This window comes from Manis javanica, chromosome 2 (assembly GCF_040802235.1).
Source record: "Manis javanica isolate MJ-LG chromosome 2, MJ_LKY, whole genome shotgun sequence".
NCBI lineage: Eukaryota > Metazoa > Chordata > Mammalia > Pholidota > Manidae > Manis > Manis javanica.
The window spans coordinates 9,416,319-9,442,767 of NC_133157.1; the positions used below are offsets into that span (position 1 = coordinate 9,416,319).

General features: G+C 41.7%; 1 protein-coding gene across 9 annotated transcripts in view; it reads left to right on the forward strand.

Moving 5' to 3' along the window:
- The window catches only part of MAPKAP1 (MAPK associated protein 1), a 243,435-nt gene that overhangs the window by 184,621 nt on the left and 32,365 nt on the right, over window positions 1-26,449 (forward strand). For 6 of the 9 annotated variants that reach the window (XM_017660194.3, XM_037008157.2, XM_017660193.3 and 3 more), the window contains 2 exons: window positions 2,741-2,848; window positions 19,939-20,079. In XM_017660194.3, coding sequence (XP_017515683.1) covers window positions 2,741-2,848; window positions 19,939-20,079 — 249 coding nt within the window. Of the gene's footprint in view, window positions 1-2,740; window positions 2,849-19,938; window positions 20,080-23,532; window positions 23,817-26,449 lie in introns of those variants that run through there. The other 3 variants (XM_073224491.1, XM_073224494.1, XM_073224502.1) reach the window with 2 other exon arrangements.

Consider the following 26,449-nt stretch of genomic DNA (forward strand, 5'->3'; position numbering starts at 1 on the left):
AGAAAGTCCTACAGCCACTTTCAGAAAATCTGTTTCAATAGAAATACCTGCAAGACCAAGAAACAAGAAAGTAAATGTGGAATGGTGGCATCTATGGCTGTGAGGGTGTTGTAGGGACTTGTATTTAGGGATAAGGGACCCTTCTTAGTACTCCCTGCCTCCCCTGGTTTCTCTCATCCATGTTTCCCAGGCAGCTGAGAGACTGGAAGGAGAAAGTCTGCAAAGGAGACCAGCCTGAAAGATGTAGCCAGGCCGTGGCTCCCAGTGATCGGGAAAGGTGTGGCTGGCTTACACAGAGTCCAGCTGTCAGATAGATGGGCAGCTTGAGAAGCCCAGCACCCTGTACTCTGCACTCAGAGTCAGAGTGAGCATGCCAGATTGCTGTGTTAAGATGAAAATACTGATCTACATAAACAGATCATGTCTAGTTATGATTAAATTATCGCATATGAAAGACCCATTAGAGATGCCACAATGTGTGGTAATTACAGTATCCTCAGGAAAATGGCATGGTAAGAAATCGGAGGACTTGTAGCATATCTGATGATTTTAAATTATAAATGTAGCCTTTATTTATTATAGAAAATGTGAAAAATAGAGAAAAACAGGAAAAATTAAAAATATTCATTATGCCACTGTCACCATGATTTACATTTTGGAAATAACCTCTGGTCTTTTTTTCCCCCATGAATTTACATATATTTTTCATAATTGCAATCATACTGAAACCTGTTTTATAAAATTACATATTTTTACACCATCACTTTTATTATTTTCGTGATATTTCATAATATTTTGTTTACCCCAGCCCCCCTGTTGTTAGATCTAGGTTGTTACCGAATTTTGGCTATCATAAAATAATGAATTTTTGTAGCTAACCTTTATACCCAGATATCACTGCAAATTCAAATTTAGAGGTGGCTGTCAGTTACCTCACAAAGTGTGTTGCTGGGCGGTAGTGGGGGTGGGGTAGTCAAGATCACTTAACAGACTGGCATCTTCCAAAGCTCTCTAGGTTCAGGGATGGCGCTTCTCTTTCTAATGGAATAAAGAGGCCCACAGCTGTGAAAGGAGGTGTCAGAGACTGGGGAGAGAGGAAAGGAGAGGGTGCATAGGAATCTCTCACCAGCTAAGTTTTCTTTTAAGTTTAGCTGGGCATGATTTTCCTGTGATGACTTCCACCAGCAGTGATCAGCAGCAGACATGCCTGGTAACTGACAGATGTCACTGACAGATGATGAGTAACACAGTCTAAGAATTAACCTGTATGTCTGTAATTTTGCTTAATATTTTTGAAATTTAAATATAAGTTTAATTTTGAAATAGAATACCTTCTTGACCTGAATCCAGTATAGTTGGGTTTCTAATAATTGTATAGATGTTTAAGCATGTGTTTGCTTAAATAGTTATGTGTTTTAAGCATTGTCTCCTTAGTAAAGGTTTTAAAGGTATAAGTATAAAAAAGACTGAGGTATGTAAGAACCCTGAGAATTGGCAGAAGTGCTAATTGAACACCATGTAGAGAGAAGACCGGATAGATCATGAAATTGAAGTGAAACTACAGTGCTGCACATAAACGCAGAACATGGGCGAGGAGAATGACTTTAGATGCATGACATGCCTTAGACTGGTGGAGGAAAAGTACTGATGTGAATAACAAGTTGACAACAGCTGAAGAACATACCTAAAAATATGTGTCCGCCTGGGAGTCGTGTAAGGCCTCTGATGCTTTCCTCAGATCTCTTACACCACTCTGTCTGACCAAACACGCCTCTCAGAGTCAAAATAGTAAGACAGCTTCTCAAGCTTCTGATCTTTTCAATAACCATTAACAATGAGAGCAGTTTTTCGAGTCTGAACATTTGACCCATTAGGTATTATCTGAGAAGAACAAGATTGCATTTGGTTTACAAAGAAATACATGAATAAATGTGTAAAATGCCCTGGTATTTTATTAAGGTCTGCTAGACCCTCCTGTGTGACAAAGGATAGCTAGTATTCCTGGCCTCTGCTAACACTCAGTCTGTTTTTTCATAAATGTTTCAACAAAAACATGAATCAGCAGCCACTGTCTATCCTTGTAACCAGAAACCTGAGATTTATATTTTTAACCTCACCTACTTTAAAAAAAAGTTTTTTTTCAGCTGTCATCATATTAGAGTTCTAAATATACCTTATTCCTGCATGTAACTGATTATTATATAATGAATTATATAATATAAAATAGTATTATATAGATATATAATACTATCATATATAATAATACATAATGATTATTAAGAATTCTATAGGAGTGCCTCCTCTGAGGCAGGTACATTGCTAAACAAGTATTTTTCCTCTGTCATCTCTAATCTTCACAACGGTCCTTCAAGGTATAAGTATTCCCACATTACATACTAGGAAACAGGGTCAGAGGGCTAATAGGTTACCTGCTTGTATCTGAGAAACCATGTAGCCACATTGTGATTCCAGGTCAGTCTGGCTCAAAAGCCATCTACCTCTCACCTTGTTTGGGGGTGAACTGCTAGAAAATAAACCTGATAATGGAATAGACAAGTATATGGAACACTTGTGGGAAAAAAAAAACCCTTACTTTTCCATTTTGGATAGCCAGACCCTCAAGACAGACATCAGCGTGTTCCTAATGCTTTAGCAGCTGTTGGCCAGTATGTGGTGTTTTTCAGTGTTAAATTCACTATTTCAGACTTCCTCCCCTCCTCCTGCCCCTTTGATCTTCCAGGCCCTCAGTACCGCCTGGAGAAGCAGTGCGAGCCCAACGTCGCCGTGGACCTGGAGAGCACTTTGGAGAGCCAGAGCGCGTGGGAGTTCTGCCTGGTCCGCGAGAACAGTACGTTGGCCGCCTCGCTCCGCGCTGCTTTGTCCGTTGCAGTCATGCGCAGTCATGCGCAGAAGTCGCGTTTGGGAGCGCTCACTGGTCTGGCTTCCCGGGGCAGATTTGAAGTGACTTTGTTTTCTAAGGCAGACCTCAGCCTTCGTGCCAAAAGTATATCCCAGGGTGAAATGATTGATTTCATGCTTTTTGGTAGAGCCTGCATCTTGTTTAGCACTCTGTGGTTAATATTTTTCTGTTAAACTGTGTCTTCCTGGGTTAGGAGCAGCCCTGGAAATAGCTTAGAAACGTGAGATCTTTTCTGAGACAAAGTATTTTTTATGTAAAACAATAGGCCCTCTCAGTTGAGACATAAAGTTTTAGAAAATTCTATTTGCATACTCGTAACAGGAGGCAGTGTAGTGCTTCCTAGTGCCGTTGTAAATCTCTTTAAAACCAGTTAATCTCTTTCATTCTCTCTTTAGAGTTTGAATTGTCAATCTTTGCCCTTCCTGTGCTCTGTACTCCCATTGACAGTAAGGGGCAAATGACATGTGAAAGCTGCGATTATAACAGCTAACTCTCATTGGTCATTCCTGCCTCAGGGCTTTTACACAGGTGTTTCTTCTTTGTGGAATGTTCTTCCTCCACTCTGGTTAACTGTTTTTCATCCTTTGTCTCAGTTTTAAGTGTCATATCTTCAAAGAGGCCACCTGTGATCTCCCTGTTCCCCCTCACCTAAACCTGATCAACCTCTTATTTGTGTCCCCATTATATTCTGTCATCACACATACTACTTTTTCTTCATTGCATATATTTCTGTTTGTAATTATATTTTTTCTCAGTATTGTGTAACTGCATATCTCCCTCAGCAGATTGTCAGTTCTATGAGGTGTCCCTGACCCATACCAAGTTGCTCTTCATTAATTCAGCAAATATTCCCTCATCACCCACTATGGGCCATGTGCTGTGGGAGCTCAATACAGATTGCATGAGTGAGTGAATGACATTTTTTTTAGTCATGCCACTGACTCTCTAATCAAGACCAAGCTGCTGCTTGTTGACCAGGGCCCCTGACACCCTCTTCTGGAGAAGCGCTCACAAAATTCACCAGGAAGGTGAAATGTGCTTTTTGCATTTAACAGCAAATTCTTGAACACAGAAGGTTGGTTACAACCAGCTTTAAGTTTCTTATATAAATAAATTAATTAAAATCATTTGGATTTCTAAAAGGTCCAAGAAATTCAAGTAAGTGGTAAACAGGTAAAAATATTCATCCATATCAACTATCCAAGCTATTAACTTTTTTTTTCTTTCTTTTTTAAATTAAGGTATCATTGATACACAATCTCATAAAGGTTTCACATGAGCAGCATTGTAATTACTACACTCACCCATATTATCAAGTTCCCCCACACACACCCCATTGCAGTCACTGTCCATCAGTGTAGTAAGATGCTATAGAGTCACTACTGGTCTTCTCTGTTCTATCCTGCCTTCCCTGTGACCTCCCTACTTTATGTGTGCTAATCACAATGCCCCTTAATCCCTTTCTCCCTCCCTCCCACCCATCCTCCCCACCCCCTTCCCTTTGGTAACCGCTAGTCCCTCTTGGAGTCTGTGAGTCTGCTGCTGTTTTGTTCCTTCAGTTTTCAAGCTATGAACTTTTTAAAACAACACTTTTCATCTATCAAGTAAGCCAGGTGTTGCAAAAGGAGTCCTCATTGCTGGGTAGAATACAGGGAAATAGACATACTCAAACACTAGTGACTATATCACAAGTTAATAAAATGTAGCCAGAAATACCATGAAACCTAAAAATGTTTTACCCAGGATTTCCGTTTTTGGAACTCTACCTTAAGGAGAGAAGATCTATATATAATGATAGTTGTTAGATTCTAATACCTCACATTGGAAAAGTAGTCAAAAAACTTATGTATAGCCCTGTATTGGCAAATTATGCAGGGAGGGCATCACCTTTTGCTAAAGGCAGACTAAGTGAGCAGCTTCTCCCACTGAAGGTAACTTAAAAGATGATTAAAATATGCAAATCATCATCTAAAGTCATCAGAGAGCACAAGATAGAAAATAATGAGTAGCCTGTGTCTGGGAGAAGATTGAACCAAAGGTAAGATCAACACCTAGGACTGGTTTTACCCTAACATCATTTGATTTGTAGCCTGCAGTACTTAACAGAAATTTTATAACATTTCAATTATATATTAAAAAGGAAGAAAGGCCAAAAAATAATAAGCTAAGCATTCAACAACAAAAATTAGAAAAGAAACTTACAGAGAATAAAAGGAAGCAAGAAAGATAAGAGAAGAAATTTAGGGACACCAAAACCCTAAGTTGGTTCTTTGAAAGGAGTAATAAAATTGCTAAACCTCTGATGAATGGAACCAAGAACAAGGAAGAGAAACAACAGAGAAACACAAACAGTAGCAGTAATAAAAAGCAGGTATACTACAGATTCTAGTCGTTAAACAGATAAAAAGATGAGATTATTTTGAGGAATTCCAATACCAAAAGTTGTGAAAATGAAGGTGAAAAGGACAAATTCCAAACAAAAGATAACTTACTGAAATTAACACAAAAAGAAATAGAAAACTTGAATATTGCTATAACTATTCTGAAAAATCGAGTTTGTGATTAAAAACCTTCACACATAGAAAATTCAAGCCCAGATATCTTCATGGAGCTAGTTCTACCAAACACTTAAGGACAAATAACTCCAATCCTATATCAGCTGTTCCAGTTCATTTTAAGAGGCTGTCATATAAAGCCTATATAAAGACCGTACAAGAAAGAAAAATTCTGGACCAATCTTAAGCAGATGTAAATATTGTAACCAAAATATCAATGAACTGAATCCAGCATCACATTAAAAAAATATATATATAGCATTCCCAAGTTGGGTTTATTCTAGTAGTACAAGATTAGTTTAACATTAGAAAAACCCAGTCAATATAATTTGCTACAGTAACAGATTAAAAGGAGAACAATCATCTCAGGAGATACAGAATGTTACTCAGCCATTGTAAGTTGTGTTTAGAGTTATCATTACAGGAGAAATAACTTTGATGTAATATCAAAAGGGGAAAATGTCAAGGATATAAAAACATATAGACTAACCTCAACTATGTAAAAATGAAACAAAAACAATAGAATAAAAACCGGAAGAAAAATGACAAAATATTAATAGTGGTTGTCTCTGGTTGGCAGGACTCTGGGTAATTCATTTTCTTTCTTCTTTATATTTTACTTACTTTTCCAGAATTTCTAAAATAATCGTGTATGACTTCCTAATAAGGAAAAGCAAGCAAACAATAAAGGCAAGTTTACATAGATAAAGATTATGCAATGAGAGCATCTCTTAGTTTAACAATTCTTGTGACTCCTGAAATCTCAAACCATTTATAGTACCATACCATGGCACACCAAAGGAAGATTGGTAACAACACACCCTTTGTAACTTGCTTATCTGACTTTTTTTAACCTGGTATAAATGGGTAATCCATTATTCTCTTGTCATTTTCTTTTGTTCTTTAAAGAACCTTATCTACAGCACACATATAGGAACTCTGTAGTGGGTTCTGTTACAGAATGTTGACCCCTTGTATGAATAAGGTAAAATGTTATTTATTAGTGTCTTGGTAAACTTTTTGAATATGTAATACTCATGTAAAAAACATCCCAGAGACAACAGTTGCTGCCACTTTCTTCAGTATCTTTCCAGGGATCATCTATGTATACTCAGACATATTCTGTATATAGATTTGAATATCCCCACATATATATAAGACAGACATACAGGATATACACACACATTTGTATTCCCCCTTTTTTAAGAACAAACAGTAGCAAACTATCATGTGTTCTATTTTTTCTTTTATTAAAAAACAATATAGTCATTATTACACAATCAGCTTACATAAATTCACCTCCTTTTCACTGCTGTGCAACATTCCACAATATACTGTGATTTCACATTAGCTTTTTTTTCCCTCTTTAAAGATGAGGCCCAACTTCCTTAGACTAGGAAAGAAGCTGTGAGGATTGGTGGTTAAAGGTTTGAAATCTGGGTGCCTGTTCTCAATCCATTTCTAATTTATTTTCACACAAATAACTTGTGTGATGTCTGTGAGCCTCAGCATCCCCATCTTAAAGAATTTGCAAGGAATTTCAGTTCATGAACTATGAGTCAAAATCACTGTGGTAGTGGAAAAATCCCTTACCAGCATTTACACAGGGCACAAACCAGTCAGTCGTTTGGAATCAATGAAATATTATAATTAGTCTTTGTAAAATGGAAGTAAATTAAAGAACAATTTATTCTTTTTTATAGAAATGGTTTTTAAATGTATACTTTTTAATTTTTAAATAGAAATTTCAATCAGAAACCAAATTTTGTTCTCCAGTAGCTACCTATGAGTTAGATTGAGACAAAGAAAAATACTTCAGAACTAAAAGTTTTTCACTTTTGTTGGTAATATTTGATCAGGACAGGCTGGCTATCCTTAAAACCATTTTAGGAGTGAACTAAATTATGAGTATCTATTATGCATTGGTTAAAAGATAAGCCATCAAGCCAGACTGCCTTAGTTTACATTCTGGCCCTGCCACTTAATGGCTGTGTGACCTTGGACCTTACTGGAAGCTTACTTAATTTCTTTTGGGTAGTTTATCAACCTCATAAGGTTGATAGGAAGATTCAGTGAGTTTTAGTAACAAAGAGCTCTTAGAATGGCTGGCACATAATAGACACTCAATAAGTGTTAACTGTAATTAATAAATAGTGAAAGCAGCTTTCTGTGGCTCACAGGACAGATGGGCTGCAGGTGTGGAGGTCTGGAATCATGGCACTGTCAGGGCTGTCAAGGAGGTGTATGATGATGGGAGGGGGTGATGCAGAATGGGGGTGGGTGGACAGGTCTCTAAGTCTATCACAGGAGACTTAGAAGCAGGCTACTTTCCGGCAAGTGTGTTTGGTGTGCCAGAAGAGATGTGTAGCTTCTAAGTAAAACCATTTGATTGAGAAGACTGCCATAAGGGTGGATAAAAGCCTTTCGGTTTTTTTTCCAAGGGATAGGCATAGTTTTTGTATCCAACACATCAAAAGATGCTTTTTAAATTACTTATTCAGGTCATCTGCTGTAAGGCATTGTGCTTAGACATTCTGCAAATGCTCTCTCTCTCCTTGTTTTCACAACCACCCTACAAGATAATATTCCAGTTGTGGAGAGAGGTTGTGACTTGCCCAAAATTAGCTAGCCAGAACCAGAATTCAAAGTCAGCTGTTTGATTCCATAGCCCACCCTGAGGTTGTTGATAAAACAACCTAAATCTTCAGTCCTCAGGACTGTGATGGCAGTTGTCTTTATACACTATAAAAGAGAAGCTTGCAAATGAAGCTGATACGACAAGAGTGTCTGTCTAGGGACTGAGAGCTAACATTTGTGCTTGGATCTTGGCCTAAATAAGAAAATGACAAGCCAAAGTCCTTGAGCCTTCCAGTTTGCATTCTTGTCTGATAATCTACCACATCCTTCAGCCAACTGTCTGCTAGAAACTGGAATCAGACCAGAAGAAAGCATGAGTACACTACGGAGAGAGTGTATCATTAGAAGACTGCCATTCTTGTCCAAGCATCTATATAAATCCTGGCATCAGACTGAGCCTTGATTTCCTTTCCTGCCCAGTGTTGCCAGTGACCTTTTTTCCTACCCACTGGGTGGTCTTTAGAAGAAACATGCAGCTCGACCCAACTATTCTTTCCGCAGCTCCCAGAGAGAAACATGGCAAGCGTCTCTCTCTAACATAGCCCCCAGATTAAACTGGCTTTGTGGAACCAACCAAATGTCAGATACTGTGTCTTCCCTGTTTTACAACTCACTGGTTTGTTCTTACAGTAGTTCAGCATCTTGGATGAAGCAGTGCAGCCGCTCAACCGCACACACACCATGTCACCTCTCATCCTTGGTTTCCTGTGTGAGTGTGGGTGGCTCAATCAGTTTCACAAAGTTTTTTTGAGGATTCAATGAGATACAATTGCTATCATTATAATAACCTTTTAGGCCAATATGTTCACCATCTTCACAGAAGAAACTGAGGCTAAGGCTGATATGCTTGTGATCACATGACCAATAATAATACTGATGACCACATAAATAATAATAATAATACCATGTCTTCTGTCCATTAAGTCTACTGAAACAGTTGAATCTAATTATTTTATTTCCTGAGTAGAAGTTGCTATACAAAGAGGCTTCATTGCTTTAAAGGTCATTTCAACCTCCTTTAATCTCCTTTTCAAGGAGACCTTCCATTATTTTAGTACCTTATTAAAATTCTTAATCTCCTTAATATAAGCCTATACTGAGGAAGGGCCTCAACTCCAAGTGGACAGTCACCTGGATAAGTGGACCGTGGTAGGGGAGAGTATCTGTGGGACCCTGTTTTACCTCCTTTAGTTTCCTCTTAAAGACCAGGAGAGAAGGCGACTCATCCTAGAAGCCTCTGTAGACTACTGGCTGCTCCTCAGGAGAGGAGAGTCCCTCCCCTTACCCTGTCTGATCCCTGATTCCACTGGAGGGATTTGCCTACTCCCACGCTAGACTGTCAGCCCCCAGCTCCCGACCCACGGCGGGACTGAGACTTAGCTCCCTCTGCACTGCTCTGCCTGTGGCCAACTGTGGTCCTCGTCTCTGACAGAGTGAGCCTCCCGAGTCCCAGCACGCTTCTTGCTGGGGCTCCAAGGGGCAAGTGTTCCGTGGCTGTTAAAGAGAACTCTGGGTTCGGGTGAACCTTGTTACCTTTATACCTCATGTTACAGGGGTTTCTTCACCGTGGTACTTGACCTCCCCTACCCAGTCACCCCCACCCCAAGCCAATACTACTAAATGTAAAAGGGGACTGGAGACAGGGAACGGTTGTTTGCTTATCCTGGTGTTTTCAGCTCCTTCTCATGGTGCTTATTCATAGTAGGCCAGTTTTTCCTGCCCTGTGTGCTCTGTGCCAGCCCTGGAGACTCCCTGGTGGTTCCATTTGGCTTCTGGAGGCTTTGCCTTCATCAGCTACAAATTACTAATCTTTTCCATTTCTGTCATGTGACTTTAATACCAGGGTTTTAAGCCTCTTCATTACACCACCACAGCAGTCTTCAAATGCAAAAGAAAATGTGATCGTACAAATAAACTCTATTTACAAATGGAAATACCTTGTGTTTGTGGTACATATTTTAGGTGAACTGCTCAAAGCCAGTTCCTGTCTGCCTTTGATGGGGGAAAAGTGTTCACTGTAAGGAATTTTCTATGTGGGTGAGGGTTTTTTCAAGAAGATGGTGAGTAATAGCTCCCTGCTTGCTACATGCTAACAGAGTTTAAATGAAACAAACGTGATCCCCTGTATACAAGTACCTGTGAATACCTGTGTGTCTTTGCATCTTGCTGTCTGGTTAATGTGGGTGGGCTGGCAGTGTGTTGCAGGGGGAAAGGTAAGATGTTTGGAGCCGTGTGTGACTTGGGGCAACTCCTTCTCTGTGGGTTCCGTCTCCCCTCCTTCTCTGTGGGTTCCGTCTCCCCATCTGTAGAATGTGTTGGTCATCACTACCTTATATGGTTGTTAGGAAGATGAAAAGAGGTTGTGTACATCAGAAGCACTGAGTAAAGTGCAACGCCCAGTGTGGGTGTTAGCCATTCCCTGTGTTGGTGGGTCTGTGTGCCTGAGACACGGGGCGAGCTCCTGTGTCCAGATACCACAGCCTGTCTGCACGTGTGTGGTGGCCTGTTCCCTTCGGCTATTCCTGTTTTCCCTCTAGCTCTTAGGCTTCCTACAGGCCCCTTTGGGCAATGGCCAGCACCTGCCACCAATAGGTGATACCAAAGGGCAAAAAGCGCTGACCTCTACTAGAAGCAGACATGTGCCCTGTCCATACCTACTTCAGTAATGAATGTCTGAAATGTGCTGTGTGGACTGAGAAATTCCACATGAATTGCATTTTTCATTCTCTCCCTTTCTTGAAACTTCCCCCCTTTTCATTTTATCATTAGGTAGTAATTAGTATTCAAGGGAAATTGGTCTTAATATATTGAAATTGGTTAAGTGCATTTAGACCTGTACCACAGCCAATGTCTTATTGGAAAATGTAATTGGGGGCTCTGTGTATGTCATTAATTGAATTACAATTAAGAACTTTCATTAAACGGTACACTGGTACATTAGAGCAGTAAGGAAACATGTTCGACGAGCCACAAACCCTGTATGGGCTCCAAGTGAGGGCACATAGGTTTGTGTCCCTCTGGTAGACCCCTGGCCCCAGGATCCACCCTGCAGCCCCTGACTGATGGTTTGGTAATGCACCAGCTAGCATTTCTGCAGTGACTCCCGCATGGGAGATGGGGTTCTTCCAGCCTGTATGCCCTCAGTCTCTGACTCTGAAGTCAGGGAGAGAGATGACTCTGTGTTGATCAAATATTACAATTCTTATATATTTTGTCATATAAATTGTCAAAAATGCCCAGGCTCCTTAGAAGACCACATTACTTTTCCTGTGTTTTGTGAACAGTAGCACAGATACATAGTAGGAAGAGGAAGTGATGGGAATTCTCTCATCTAACTTCCAAGCAAACCTATAATGAATTGATGGTCTGGTCTGCACCCTTGAACCGTCATGCTTTGTCCTCTTCATCCTCTGAAGAGTGTTTGGCTTTCACTCTGGGCACGTACTTGTTCATTCATTCCCCCTCCATTGATGGCGTCCTCTAGACCAGCCAGTGTGCTGGCGTGGGAGAGAGAAGTGCCCCCCTTCCCTAAATCAGGGAGCCCACATGTTGTGGCAAGTGCTACCAAGGGTGTAAAAGAGTGTATACATGTGGTGAGAGCAGGAGGAGAGAGCTTGCATGAGGAAGAATAAAGAGGAATTAGGTAATGAGTAAGAGAAGAATGTTCCAGGCCAAGGGACTGTTCTGAAGGCCTTGAAGAGGGGCTTGGCATGTCTGGGATTGAATGGAAGGAGTGGAGTGAAATGGCCGAGGGAGAGAGTGCCGCAAGCTGAGGCTGAGGGATGGGCAGGGTCTAGAATGCAGCCTACAAGCCCCCTTCCATGATCTCCTTTTAGAAATTCTACAAACTTGAAACCATTTCTTTCTGATCACCTCATAAAACAAGATTTCCCTGATTTACTGAGGGTCTTAAATCTCCCTGAGGAAAGGCTCTGACTCCAAGAGCTGCATCAGTTAGGCCCTGACAGCAAGGATCCCTCCCCTGGTTGTAGCATGGCAGATTCAGTGAATGGTGTATCCTCTGTGTGATCCTGATGGCTTTGAAGAGATTACTACAGAGGAGCGCACGTGTGCGCACGGGTGTGTTACAGTATATCACCTACTGATTATTTTTTAGAGACCAGCAAAAATGACTAGTAACCAAAGGGAAGTGTTTAATAGAAGAGAAGTTTGGGGCTTATGAGGCTTTGGGGACTTAAAAGGCCTTTGGGGAAAAAAAGCAAAAACGTGATGGATGGAGAACTAAGCAAGAGTTTTCTCCGTGACTCATTTATGCATCCTGCTTTGAGTCTTTAAGGAGTGGAGAAAGTTAGGTTTTATCTCTGATTCTTTGTTCTGGCAAGATCAGGATTGTCTTCTCCTTAGATAACTCTTATAGCCCATGGATTTAGACATTCCCAGCCTATTAGTTTTTATCTAAGGGGTTATGTGGTAGTTAAGGGCACGTTTTTGGAATTAGACCTGGGTTGAGTTCCCATCTCCAGTTTATACTAGTTGTATGGCTGTACTAGCAGGATAACATTCTGAACCTCACCTATAGGTGTTTCTCACCTATAGAAAGAGGGTACTAATATACAACTTAAAAGGGCATTGAGAAAATTAATGGAAATAGTGTATTTAAAGTGCTAAGCATAGTGTCTGGCATATAATAAATACACAGTAAATGTTAACTGTTGTTCAGGCAGTATCTCAGGCTGCTGGGTTGTCTGAACGGAAAACTAGGGATGATGTATTCGGGTTTTATTAACAGAGGTAAAGTAGGAATGGTGCGTTAGGTTCTATTAACCAAGGTAAATACAGGGGATGGCGTACAAACTCGGGTATTGTTACAGTTAGCCTGTGTTGCATCAAACTTCATGCGACCAACAGCATTGTTGAACATCCACTATGTGCTCTATAGGATAAAATAGTCCTGCCCTCAAAGGAGGTCACTGTCCAGGAGGGGCCTACAGATGCTTATCATGTAAGAGACTTATCATAAGAACCTTCAGGGCTGCAGGGTTTCAGGAGAGGGAATAGGGAAGATTATAGACTAGACCTTGAAGTGTATAAAATTCTGAGTGGGAAGGACATTCTGACCAGATGGTATAACCTGAGCAAAGTGCAGTTTAGCTGAAGCAGGGATTGTTCTATGCAGGCAGTAGCCATGAGGCATCAGGATACAATGGGGCAGAAGATGGTTTATTTACTCTTCATTCAGGTGGTTATTTGGGCAGCAGTTTTTTTAATGTGTGCAAAGTTCTGAGGCGGTTACTTCCTCTGGCCTTGAAGAACCTCTTCCCTTCCACCCACCACCATTTTATTTCCCATTGCTCCCCTTCATACACTCTCTGCTCCAGCCAAATGCAAACACTTGCTCTTCCCTTACTTGTACCCACACTTTGTGGCCTGTTTTTCTCGTACCACTCCTTCTGTGGATTGCCAGTCACCTTCCCGCCACCTGGGAGCCCTGCTGCCCTCCTGTGCCTGAAGCGCTAGCACAGCCCCTGGTGTGTGGGTGGTGCTGGGTGCCCGTGAGCCGGGAGGAACAGTCAGCAGTGCTGTCGTGCCACGCAGTGTAAAGGGGAGGATGTAACAGAGGTCATCAGTCTTGTGGTTGAGTTCTGGAATAGACCTTTCTGGAGAACAGAGATTGAAGCACTTCAACTTACAACTACATTAGAGCTTTTAGACTTAGTTCTAAGACTCATTGAACCTTAAAGCTTAAGTCTCATGTAGTTTATACCTGAACACAAGCCATTTGCCAGTAGCATACAGTGAGTTCATCTGAACTGTGATTTAATGATTAGTGCCCATTTGTCTGACAGAAAGTTAGATATGTACCTCTAAGTGTCTCCCTGAGTTCCAGTGAAATCATGTATATGACACCTTTTAAACCATAAAACAATATTAGTTGTAATTATCCTTGATCTGATCTGATCACCTGACAACAAGCTTGTTACCTTTATAACGTATAGACAAGCTTTCTGTGTTGCCAGGTATGTAACACAAGTACCCAGATGTAACTGCTCTTTCACTTCTCATCATCATTGTCCAAATGGACATGCAGGAACAATGAAAATGAGGCATAAGAACCAATAAAGGCAGCGGGTCTCAAGTTTTTTGGTCGTAGACCTCATTACACTCTTAAAAATTACTGAGGATCCCAAGAGCTTTTGTTTATTGGGTTGTTATCTATTTATTAGGAATAAAAGTTGTGAAATTTGAGAATATGTATTAATTCACTTAAAAAGCAACAGTAAATCCATTGCATGTTAATGTAACAAATTTTTATGAAAATAACTCTTAAAAATTTAATGAAAAGAGTGGCACTGTTTTGTTTTTTCTTTCTGTGAAGAACATATATTTTTGATATATCAGGGATATGAATTATTGACTAATCACTGGAATCAGTGGTTGCTGTTTTGTATTCTGCAAATTTCTATAATGTCTGCATTTATACAAGACACTGGGTTTTCATGTCTACTTCTGCATTCAGTCTGGTGTAGTAGATTGTTTTGGTTGAAGCATCTGAAGAAAATTTGGCCTAGCGCAGATATGTTGTTGGGAAAGGGAGGAGTATTTCAATAGCCTTTTCAGACGATAGTGGATATTAGTTCTCATTACTGTCCAAAGCTCACGTGATAGTTTCTTGAAGGTTAGTTGTAATGTGCAGTCAGAATCATACCAGTGAATTCGCTATTACTTTGTGCACTTGTAAGATAATAAGCATGAAAAGGGCAAATAATGTCTTGCTATTATTATGAAAATAGTTATGGAGCTAAAGTACCCCCAGAAGGGTTCTTGAGGATCCCCCTTCTGGTGGGTCCTGGACTGCACTTTTGAGGACACTGATGTAGAGTTTATGGTTACCCATGCAGTCTCTCTCCTTGCTGCTGCCGGTAGGGATGTGTGAGGTGGGAGGCAAGAGGGCAGCAGAAGGAACAGGCTCCAGAGTCCGACAGAGCTGTCCCAGCTCTGCTTCTTCCCAACAGTGGAATCTGGGAGCAAGGTTTTGGCTCACTCTTGACCCTTTGGTGTCAGAGCTAGGATTTGAATCTACACTCTGAAGTGTGTGTTCTGGGTGCCTTCCAATGTTATTAAGCCCCAGTGCCACTCCCCAGCCCTTGGCTTTCCCAGGACCTCCTCTTTGTTTCTTTGCTGCGGGCTCTAGACGCCGCTCACCACCTCCTCTCTGCTACTGTCTGCCCCCTCCTGCCCTGGCCTGCTTTGGCCATTAAGATAGTTGCCATTTCTCGTTTGCTCCTTCCTGATTCCTTAGACAGTTGAGCTCCTCCCTCTCCTAGGTGTTCTGCTTGTCCCTCAAATCTTTACACATTGTGAATGTAGCCTCTCATTACTCCACAGCCTGTTGTCCGTCCATTTGAGCTCTGGTGCTCAAGTCACTTGTAGGCCCCACCCCAAAATTTGACCTGTCACAATACATCTTTGAGTTATTGCAGCTCGAGCGTTTTGACATAATACATTATGGTAATCCATGGCACATAGAGACATTAACACTCCCAACTTGACAAAATACATTGTGAAGTCTTTGAAGGCACCATTACAATTCATCTTGTCATTCACGAGGAGACCCAGTTCAGCATTAATGTAGACGAACACAGTGTGGCTTTTGTTTCACTTAATTGGTTGTGACCTCCTTAATTGCTAATTTAACAAAATACCAAAGGGTTATATTTCAATTAAATTAACCGTTTGGGGAGTGGTTCTTTTAAAAAATATGTTTATTTTTTAGACATTCTGGTTCTCGCTACTTTTCCCTTTGAGTAGATAAAAATGTCTTCTCTTGAACTGAAGTGGATTTTTAAATGTGAAGTTGATAATACAGTGATGTTAATATGCAAATGGTGCAGTGCCAAACATCTTTCATGTATGGTTGGGTTCACACCTTTCTCTAAGGATACAAACAGTAAAGTAATGCAAAGTCATAGACCTTTTCTGGTCCAAAAAACATGTTTTTGGTGTAAGACTCTGCTTAAAAGTTTCATCTTTAGATAAAGCATCTGTTGCACATGCCATTTTGGGGGCATTTTTCTCTCTGTATTCTGTAACAAGTTTTATAAACTCCTCAAGATCAGGAACCCTGCCTTATCCTCACCAATGACAGCCTAGCATCCTGCTGGCATAAAGAGAGTAGTTGCAGATTGCATGGCTGACTGACCTGTACACACAGACATGCTCCCTCCAAGCAGGGGCACTCCTGAGCCTCCTCTGAGCCCAGGGCTCTGGAACTCTGAGACCAGAAGCTGTTCCATTGAGCAGGTGACCTGCTTTGGGGTGAGCAGCGTATCCTAGAGGCGGAGTGCAGGACTGTTCCTTCTCTACATCATCAAAGCAAACACATCCCTTATCATCTGGGGCAAGGCTCAGAACTCACCCAAGTATCAGGGGGACTTATATCCTCGACTGGGATATGAATTTACACTGTCAGAGAGTAGAAGGTCAGTGCAAGAAGCATTAGTGTGTTGAGCCAGCTCCAGCTATTTAAGTCTTAAACAAAATTAATATAAAGAAATTGACAAGCCTTGCTGGTTATTCCATAGCTTTAAGACCTCTACTAAAATCCTATCATCTCATCTGCCCATTATTAACATTTCAGCAAAATATAAAGTTTTCATTAATCTCCCACAGCAAATTTAAGAGTGAAAACTGGCACTTGTTTGAGCTTTTAGGACTACATTAGCTGGTGTATTAAACAAAATATGTCATTCTTCAGTAGCTTCTGTAAGAAGCTAAATCAATTTCTAGCCATATTTATGCACCACTTTATCTAAAAGCATCTGAATTATCATTTACAGCTAAGATGCTTTATTAGCAGCTGGCATTGAAATTGCTCAGTAAAAAATTATATGTCACGTTATAGTAATTTTTAAATTGGTTTTAATCCAACATCATAAAATGTAAAACTCTTAAGTGTTTGGGGTTTTTTTTCAAAATAATTGGCATTTTAGCATAATGAGCTGTTACCTCTTCCCAAATCAAATACCTGTAATATTTAGAAAATATTTAATAGTAAAGAAAACAAGTTCTTGAGCTAAGTTGTATCTAATCATGGCATCTTCTCAGAAAAGATGTCTAAATGATTTTTAAAACATGAAAGGATTTTACTATTTCACCAAAATGCTCCACAGTTCTCATGTATATGAAATATTCTAAAATAGAAACAAACACATCTTGGCAGTTCTGTTTCAGTAAAATGCATATTGTAGAAAGTGAATGGTTATTTGAAACTTTAAATTCTAGCCAGCCTCTTGCTTTAGGATGTGACCATTACCCAAGGGAGGGTGATGGTGATGATGGCATCTCTATCCAAAGTCAAGGTGTTCCAAAGAAAAGAAACGGAGTTACCCCGTGGCCCTTATATTGAGTGCATCTGCTAGTCCTAGCAATATGATGTTGGTTAAGACACTCAGTCTCTCTGATGCTCACCTTCCTGTGAACATGGCACCTGGCATTTACCCAGTAAATTCTTACTGAGCGCTTGCTTTATCGTGCGCGTGGTGGCACTGGCAGGGTCTGGGCTATTGTGGTGGGTAAAGCAGTTGCTCCACCTGCCCTCTTGGTGTACACAGTCCAATAGCAGGGACAGATAACCCCTGTCTGATGCATATTCTGAAGGAAAAGGCAGTGACAAGAAGTTGCTGAACTGGACCTGGGGCCTCAGTTCCGGGAATGTCTCTCTGGAGTGTCACTTAGCCGAGCTCCTCAGGAAGAGCAGGGAGGAGACCTGGAGGAGTAGGCCCAGGGGGAGTGAAATGGGGGAGGGGTGGCCTGGGCAGAGGGGACGACCTGTGCAGACACTCTACACTCTAAGATGGGACTGTGTCCCAGACATTCAGTGAATGGCCCATTTAGGGTGAGGCTGCATCCTTATTGAGGGCAAAGCATTATTATAGGTGCTGGAATGGTCTGGTCCAGCTGGGAAAAATGTAGTGTTTGGAAACAGAATGCACGATTCCTGATCAATGAGTTAAGTGTGAAGGCATCAGAAACCAACTTAAAAGCTTGCCCCAAAAGCAATAACTGTGGGAAGGAAGACCCGGTATTTGTCAGGCTACCAGTTACCTAGCAGCATTTTATAGATTTATACCCAAATCTAGAGTTTTCCATTCCTACTCTATCCCTCGGAGTTCTCTCTGAGTTTCCCTCTGGAACCATCTCTGGATGTTCCACACAAGGCCAGGGGACCCTGCTCTGGTTAGCTTCTGCTAGACAGGTGCTGCCCCCTCACTGCTGAGTGGTACTGTCAGCTGCATCCTCAGAAGACCACATTTCAGACTCGGTGGCGCGGAGGCAAGAGATGGTTTGGCTTTGTTTTGTGTGACCTTGGGCATGTGCCTTTGCCTCCCAAAGCCTCGTATTCCTCATGTGTAAAACAGAAAATTAGAGGGTTTACCAGGTTGTCACAGGCTTAAATGCATGTGTAAAGTGCTTAGCCCCAAGCGTGAAGTGGAGTAAACACTCATACTTCCTATTTTTTAAATATTTAAGTGAGAGCATGCTAGTTGCCTATACTACTAGCAGAAAATAGAGAGATTAATAAGAAATTTTAGACTCCACAAAGCTTCCAAATTAGGACAGAGTAACCACTCAATAATTCTACAGCAAAGCTGAATGTGATCCTCTATAACAAAAGAATAAAAATAATCATGACTTCTGTTTATTAAGTGTATTTTGTGTTAGAGTCTAACTACACTTGACATTCTCTGATTGGCAAAAACAGGGATTCAAGAGATACAAAGTCATTCACCCCAGATCATACAGCAAGTTAGAAGCAGAGCTAGGAATTGAGCCCAGGTCTGCATGGCTCCAGAATCCAGAGTAAACAACTGCTGTGGAAATCAGGAGGAGATGGAATGAGAGCTAGCCTGGGTGAGGTTTTGACAGGTCCAGGGTAAGGGTGAAAGAGGTCTTCTAGGCCAAGGGTACCATGTAGGCAAAGACCCAGCCCACAGGTAGAAAAACCTGGACCTGTGAGCGGTCTGAGGAGTTTGGGAGGAGCTAAGAGAAGGTAAGTGTGAGAAGTGACAAGTAAAAGTGAAAATCATGTTTCAGCCAGATTATAGACAGCCTTGAGTGCTTGGCTTAAAAAAATGCTCCATTCAGAAGGCCTTAGGAAGCCAGGGAAGATTTTTGAGCGCCAGTCTTCTTATTTGTCCCCAGTATCATGTATCAGAGTACTGAGCCATGCACAAAGCTCTGACTAAACATTTGCTGAGTGAATGAATGGTCAGAGCTCTAGAAGGCTTTATGAATCAGGAAGTGCCATGGTAGCTGGATTGCAGAGGGAGCCTGGTGGCCAGGGGCAAGTGAAGAGACTGTTCCAGCCGTCCACGTGCGAGCGGGCTCCTGCCTGAACCCGTGGAGGCTGGGGCGCGGGACAGGAAGTTGATAAACAGATGGTTTGAGAATCTTGGAAGGGGCAGGGATTCTTCAAGAGCATGGCTTAGTTTTAATGATCAGGATAATTTCTAGTAGAAAAAGAAACAAGAAGTGTGACAACTCATGCTTTTGAGGATTTTGACTTAACTCTTGTGGAGACAGAGAGCTTCGGGCGAGCAGGAAGTTTTTTTTCTCTTTCTGAATCCCTACTGCCCAGCCAGAGGCCTGCCATAGAATAGGCAGTGTTTTTGGAATTAATTGTTGAATGATTAATATGTTACCATTCTCTGTTTACTGGAATGGCATTATTAAGTCATCACTCAGTGTTTTCTTCTCCAAATTAAATAGCCCATATTATTTTAATTTATCCCAAAGCATTTTAAGCAGACACCATTTGCCAAGCCTCATGTATCTTTATGTGTTAAACTGCTTTTTCCTCCCCAGGTTCAAGGGCAGACGGGGTTTTTGAGGAAGATTCACAAATTGACATAGCTACAGTACAGGATATGCTTAGCAGCCACCATTACAAGTCATTCAAAGTCAGCATGATCCACAGACTGCGATTCACAACGGATGTACAGTTAGGTAAGTGCATGAGCAGGTGATGAACTGAGCCTTTTATATCGGTGGTTAGTGTAGAAACAGGGAAAGAAACAACTTGCCACTTTTATGTGACCTGAATGAGACTAACAGTAATTTGTTTTCAGAGAAAATGTTTAAACAATGAAATTTAAAGTACCTCCTTTTTCCCATCTGAGTGCTCTGTCATCGTCTTTTTAATGAAGCAGAAGATTAGACATAGAACTAACTTGAGACTCTTTTCAAGCCGACTGACTCCTGTGAAGTCCCATAATTCTTTCTATTCTGTCTTCCTCTCCCAAACTACCCTTAGAACTGCTTTGTGGCATTGCCGTGCGCCTTGTCCTCCTTACGTGAATTCATTGCATGTTCATTCGTGCCTTTATTCAGAAAGCTTTTTAATGATCTCAGAAGTTATATTTGGATCCTCACCAGATAATGCAGAAGTAACTTTCAATTAACATTTGGGGTTAATATGTCCCAATTAATTGCTAAGTTTCTGTTTTGACTTAAATGTAACAGGAGTAGAAAAAGCGTCATAGTAGTCAAGCATAGCTAATACATCATCGTCATCGTCATCATAGCTGTCATGTGTAGGTATCTGCTGGATACTAGACACTGTGCTCGGGGCTTTACGTGCACTACAGACTGCTTAGAAGGTGGGTATTTTTGCTGTCCCCACCTAACAGAGAAGGTAAATGAGGTGCAGAGAGGTGATGTCTCACACCCAGGCTCACACGGAACGTAGGTGGTAGTGTCAGGAGCAGAACCCTGGTCTAGCCAACTTGAGTGCACCTGCTCCCCAACAAAGGATGGCAGGAGGAGAGGGGAAACAGGAATGGATGCCAGCCTTACTCCTTTGGGGAGCTGAACTGATCCCCCTGGCTCTGCCACTGACCTCTGCCCCACTGCCTCATCCTCGGCCTCATTTGCTTTATGTGTAAAGAAAGAAAGTTTGAATTCTAACTCTAAGGCTCACTAATTTTATGTTTCTTGCAAATGCTCTGTGTCTCATAATAAAGTCTTTTCTCATGTAATGTTGACATTAGTCTGGCTAATTTCTAATAAGGCTCAAAAATCTCCTCAAGTATTCCTTTGCAGCCTGACCTATAGGAACTTGAAATGTGCTACCAGTACAGGTTAGTGATTAAGAAAGGAGCGTGGGAATCACCGCTGATCTAAATTGTGGCTCTGTCAATAACCAGCTGTATTAGGCAAGTGTCTTGATCTTTCTGAGTCTCAGTTCTGTCCTGTTTAAATGGCAATGTCAGTAGGACCAACTTCTTAGGATTGCTGTGTGGAACAAGTCAGATAATCCCTGGGAACACTTAGCACAGAGCCTGACAGTTGGTGAACTTCCTGTAAGTGAGAGCTGTTAGTGGAGAGGCAGTATAATGGTGGCTTGGAGGACAGACTCAAGAGTGAGAAGCCTGGTGCCTCAGTTTCCTTGTTTGTGAAATGGAGATAACGGTAATTGTGGGGATGAAATGTCATCACACATGCAGAATGAAAAGGCACCTGGGACCTAGCAAGTGCTTGGTGAACATCAGCTGCCCAGATGATGGTGATTCTAACAGCCTAAATGGATGAACTAGCACCCAGTAACTTTGAACCAAACACAGAACCCACTTTTTTTATCCCTCTCTAGACCTGTTTCTCCCTCCTCACAAAAAAAGCTCTATGTATCTAAAATGGTTTTTTAAATAATTGCTTCTTAAAACAAAGTTCTTAAGTATTTCTTCCTGGGGGTGCTTTTTCTGGTATCTCTCATAGAAATAAAAACAATAAAGCTGCTCCAAAAGAAACCAAATCCAAAAGAGTGGGGGGTGGGGGAGGAAGGTACATACAATAGATACTGTTTGTAACATTCAAAAGTACACAAAAAGAATCTGCTGTGTAGAAGTAATGGTGGTTATCCTGGAGGAGGGGAGCTGCTGAGGTTCTGTCTCTGGATATGGGTGCTGATTGCCTGAGGATGCAGACTTTGTGGAAAAGTCAAGTTATTACATGGTTTGTGCACTTCCTGTTGGTATATTCTCAAGGAAAATTTTGCTAGAGTGAGAATGCTGCTCAGACATCTGGTTCGTGTTTGCCTGCAGCATCTTCCCAGAACAAAGGGCCTGCTTTTTCTGAGTGGGTCCAATTTTAAGAATCCCAGTAAGACACGACTGCAGCCAAGATAGAGGACCAGGGTACAAGGCAGAGACCTTCCCAGGGAAGCATAATCAGAGAATCCGCGAATCAGAGATGCCCTAGCTAAAAACAATGCCTTAGAAAGATAACCAAGATCATGGGCTGCTTTCGAAACCCCGCTTTTTTCCATAGGCCAAAGCCAAACTAGTTCATCAGACTCAGACCTGTGTGTTTACTTAAAGGAAAGGTCCACCCAAGGATCTGTGGGAAGAGCCCAGGCTCTGTACTCAGGCCTGGGTGAGCCCCAGCGTTACCACTTACCTGCAGTGACACCTTAGACAAGGCCCTTCCCTCTTCCGTCTTAGTCTTTGTCATTTATGACAAGGGAATTGGAATGTTTACCTCTCCAGATCGTATGAAAGTGTCTGGCCCATACAAGCTGTGTTCTGCACGGTAGCCTAGCTCAGTGTTGTCACCGTTGTCGTGCTTTATTTTGCCCTTTGCTTTCTCTCCTAGCCCACCATCTTGAAAATATTTAACCAGCCCACCCAGATTAGGTACCAGCTGTATTGGCAAAGCTTCTCTTGTAACTACAGTGGAGACAGTCAGGTAGAAACGGGTGATGACAGTGATGCAAGCGAGTATCACCCCCTAGCGCCGGGGTTCACGGAAGCCAGGTGATTAGAGGCCCCCTCCCGTCCCCTCTGGATGCTTCCAGTGGCCCACACGGCGCCCTCTGGTGGAGAGTCACGGCTCTGAGGCGCCTCTAAAACAGATGTCAGAACATTTGTTTCCATTATGAATCTAAAGTTCAATTTTTAGCATTACAAACAGAAACTTTATTGATTAGTCCCAAGGAATTTTGTGACAATCAGCTGTCTCCATGAGTACCGTACCATGCAATGAATAAATAAGCTCATTTCCTCTTCCCATGTAAACGAGTTCAGGTATGCAATTTAAGACCCCGTTTCCCTCCTTGCAAAGCAGATGATAATGCCCTTTCATTCTAACAGTAAAAACTGCTCAGGGCAATCCAGAAATTCTTTCTGAAACAGAATCTACTGCAAAGTGCCAGGCAGCAAACAAGCACCCCCTTTATGAGCATTCAAGTGAGCAGCTGGGTTCTGAGATCAGTAAATAATTTATTTTATTTCAGCTGACTAGCCAGGTGCTTCAGATCTTTCCTGACACTGATGGATGGTCTCCTCCACTCATCCATTCTGTGTCAGTCAGAGCAGAGATTTCACTTGCCCCCCTGTGGCAAGTTCTTCTAAGTGGTAAGTGTCTGTGTGCAGCCTTTACCCAATTGCCCTGCTGATTCCACAGGAAACAACCCATCCACTCAGAGTCAGTGGTACCTACAAGCACACAGTGGAGGATCGGAATTCCCAAGCTCTGCGGTGCCATCACAGCTGCTCTTGCCTTCTGACCAAATAGTGGTGGCCGATGCTCCAGCTTTACCGTCTGCCATTTGCTTCTGAGAAAGTCAGGATGAGAGCCTCAGACTTGGATCTGCAAGACCCAAACTTAAACCGACTTTCTATCAGACTTTTCTACAACTGAAAAACTTTACTGGAATCTGTTAATGAAAGCTATGGCAACAATCTGATCTTTTAAAATAATATTATCAGAAAGAATTATAATTTTTAAAAGCAGTTACCTCTTGTCAACTGCTTACTACGTGCGCAGCACTCTGCTGATAGCTCTCACGTGCATTGTCTCCTGTAGTCATATCACTACTGTTAGAGAGTACTGGTATTATCTCCATTTTGTATATGAGGAAACTAGGGTATAGGGGAAAAATCTAGGCAAGTAATGAAGCTAGGATCAGAGCCCAAGACTCTGAGGCAGAGGCCTGTATCTAACTGCTGTTATGCCTTGAATGCTAATCATCACTACACTGATACTCTATAGTTCTAGAACAATTTACAGTACCCACTGAGTCTTCAGCCCCATTATCTTATTTAATCCACATGGTACACTGGTGACATTATTCCCATTTCATGACTGAGAAAAGTGAGGCTTGAAGGAGTTAATGAAATAATGCGGTGTATGTAAAGCACTTACTGTTTACTGGCACGTTGCTATTACTTAGTAAGTACTAACTTTCTTTTCCTCCCCTTCAGCCATCAGGATCTATAGTGGGGTATCCAGTCCCAGTAGCAGAACTGGGACTGAAATCCCAGATGCCAAACCCAATCCATCATGCCACAGATGCTTTAGTCATTAATAACTTGCCTTCACAAGGAAGTGATTACATGTAGTTGGCCAGTTCAGATAATTCTGCAAATCCCTCACTCTTCCCCCTACCCCAGCTTTTGGAGAGCAATGCGAGCGTGGCAGGAGTCTGCTGTTCCTCCTCTGCTCACGGTGCTGGTCAGCCACCGCACTTCCTCCCTCTGGGCCTCGGCCTGGCCTCAGAATCCTTTCCAGCACTGCCCTGTAAGCAACCCCTACCAATCAATTGGAGTTGTTTCTTAGGTTGAAATCCATTTACCAAACCAGCCAGGAAAGTTTGCCAAACAAAGGTGTCATACCCAACCATTCCTGTATCTGGAAAGCATCCTTGGAATATTGTGGGGCCTAAAAGTACAGATGCCCTTAAGTGTAGACTTTGCTTTAGCTTATACCAAGTTGAGGCTATTTGCATTAACTTGGTCTCCCACGTGCCTAATCCAGTGTGTCTACCCACATGCCTAATCTGGTGTGCCTGCCCATAGGATTAGGCTGTAAGGTGTGTGGGCTACCCAGACATGCCAAAGCTGGCTTATTGGTAAGAAGCTCAGATGGTAAATGCCAGCCTCGATCAGGAAGTCCACAGTATACTACCAATAATTCAGCTGGCAGAAGCTGAATTATGATGCACCAGCCAAGGGGCTGCACAGAAGCCCATGGAAGAAACAAAGCAGAGAGGGTCAAGACAGCACCGTATTACCTCCCATTTACGTAGTACCTTAAAGCAGTGGATTGACCCTGCATCACCAAGTCCCTGACCTCATCCCAGACTTTTGGGCTCAGAATCTCCCCTTAATTGTGGGGTTTGGAAAATGCAACCTCCCAGTAATCAAAGGACTTTCTTGCTTTTTATCTCTTTGTCAAAGTCTTGTTTTTATTGACCAGGCAGGTCAGGCAGGTTTTCCCAACACAGGGTCCCAGGCTATGAAGTGCTTTACCTGTGCCCCTCATCCCCATGGCACAGGAACATGTTACTGAATACTTAATATACCATGAACTCCATCTGTGGCAAAATTGCTTAAATAACCTGATTCTGTGTAAGATATACAGATTGTGTGTAGGATTTACAGATAAAGACTATATTATGAAATAACCTCTACTGAAAGGTTCCATGGTTACCTCCATTATCTCTTCATAAAACAATCCATATGTGTAATCCTAACACTTGTGATCATAGAGTTATTTATCAAAAGTACCAAATACAGTGTCACATATTATGGAGAAGGCAAAGAGGTTTCATCTCAGAAACTGACTCCCGTCAAGTCTGTGATGGCTGCCCAGAGCCATATGCTGAGCCAGCATTTTGAGTTGCATCTGAGGGCAACATAAAGGAACTCTGTGATTGGTTAGAAATGTCTGCACTGGGCCTGAGCATGATGAAAGGCAGCATATTTATCTATTGTCTTCCCTAGTTATCTGTTCTATTGCAGCTATTATTTCACCCCCTAGTCAATACCTACAAGCCAGCGCTCAAGGAAGACTTTATTACAGTGCCATGTTTTAATACACAACATATACAGACTTAAGAAACACATTAACAATGCAAGACTAAGTGAACGAAAGCAAACAGCTGTGGCCTGGACTTTATTACTCCTCAGGCTCACTCTGATGCTAAAAGTGTGGCTAAATGAATAAAGTGTTGGCCCCAGTTATTTTCCAGTGAGGTACCTGTGGAGTATAATTCAGATAATTACAATAATCTGAAAATACTTGTTCTTAGGAAGTGGACTGATCTTCCTTCCACATCTTTTGTTTCATTTTCTTATTGAATGCCAAGGAGATACCCTTCTCCATTCAGAGACTCTAAAATGACCATGAGGAGACATGTACCACACTTAACTCCAAAATCCCTGGACCAACTGAGTAATTTGAGGATGGCAATTCTAACATTAAATGATTGTTCTGTCCCTATCATGACAACATCTGAACCAAAATTTCGAAAAGAGTTTAGTGAATACTAATGAATTTATGAAATTGCAAAACAAATGCAGCTGACCCTTGAACAACA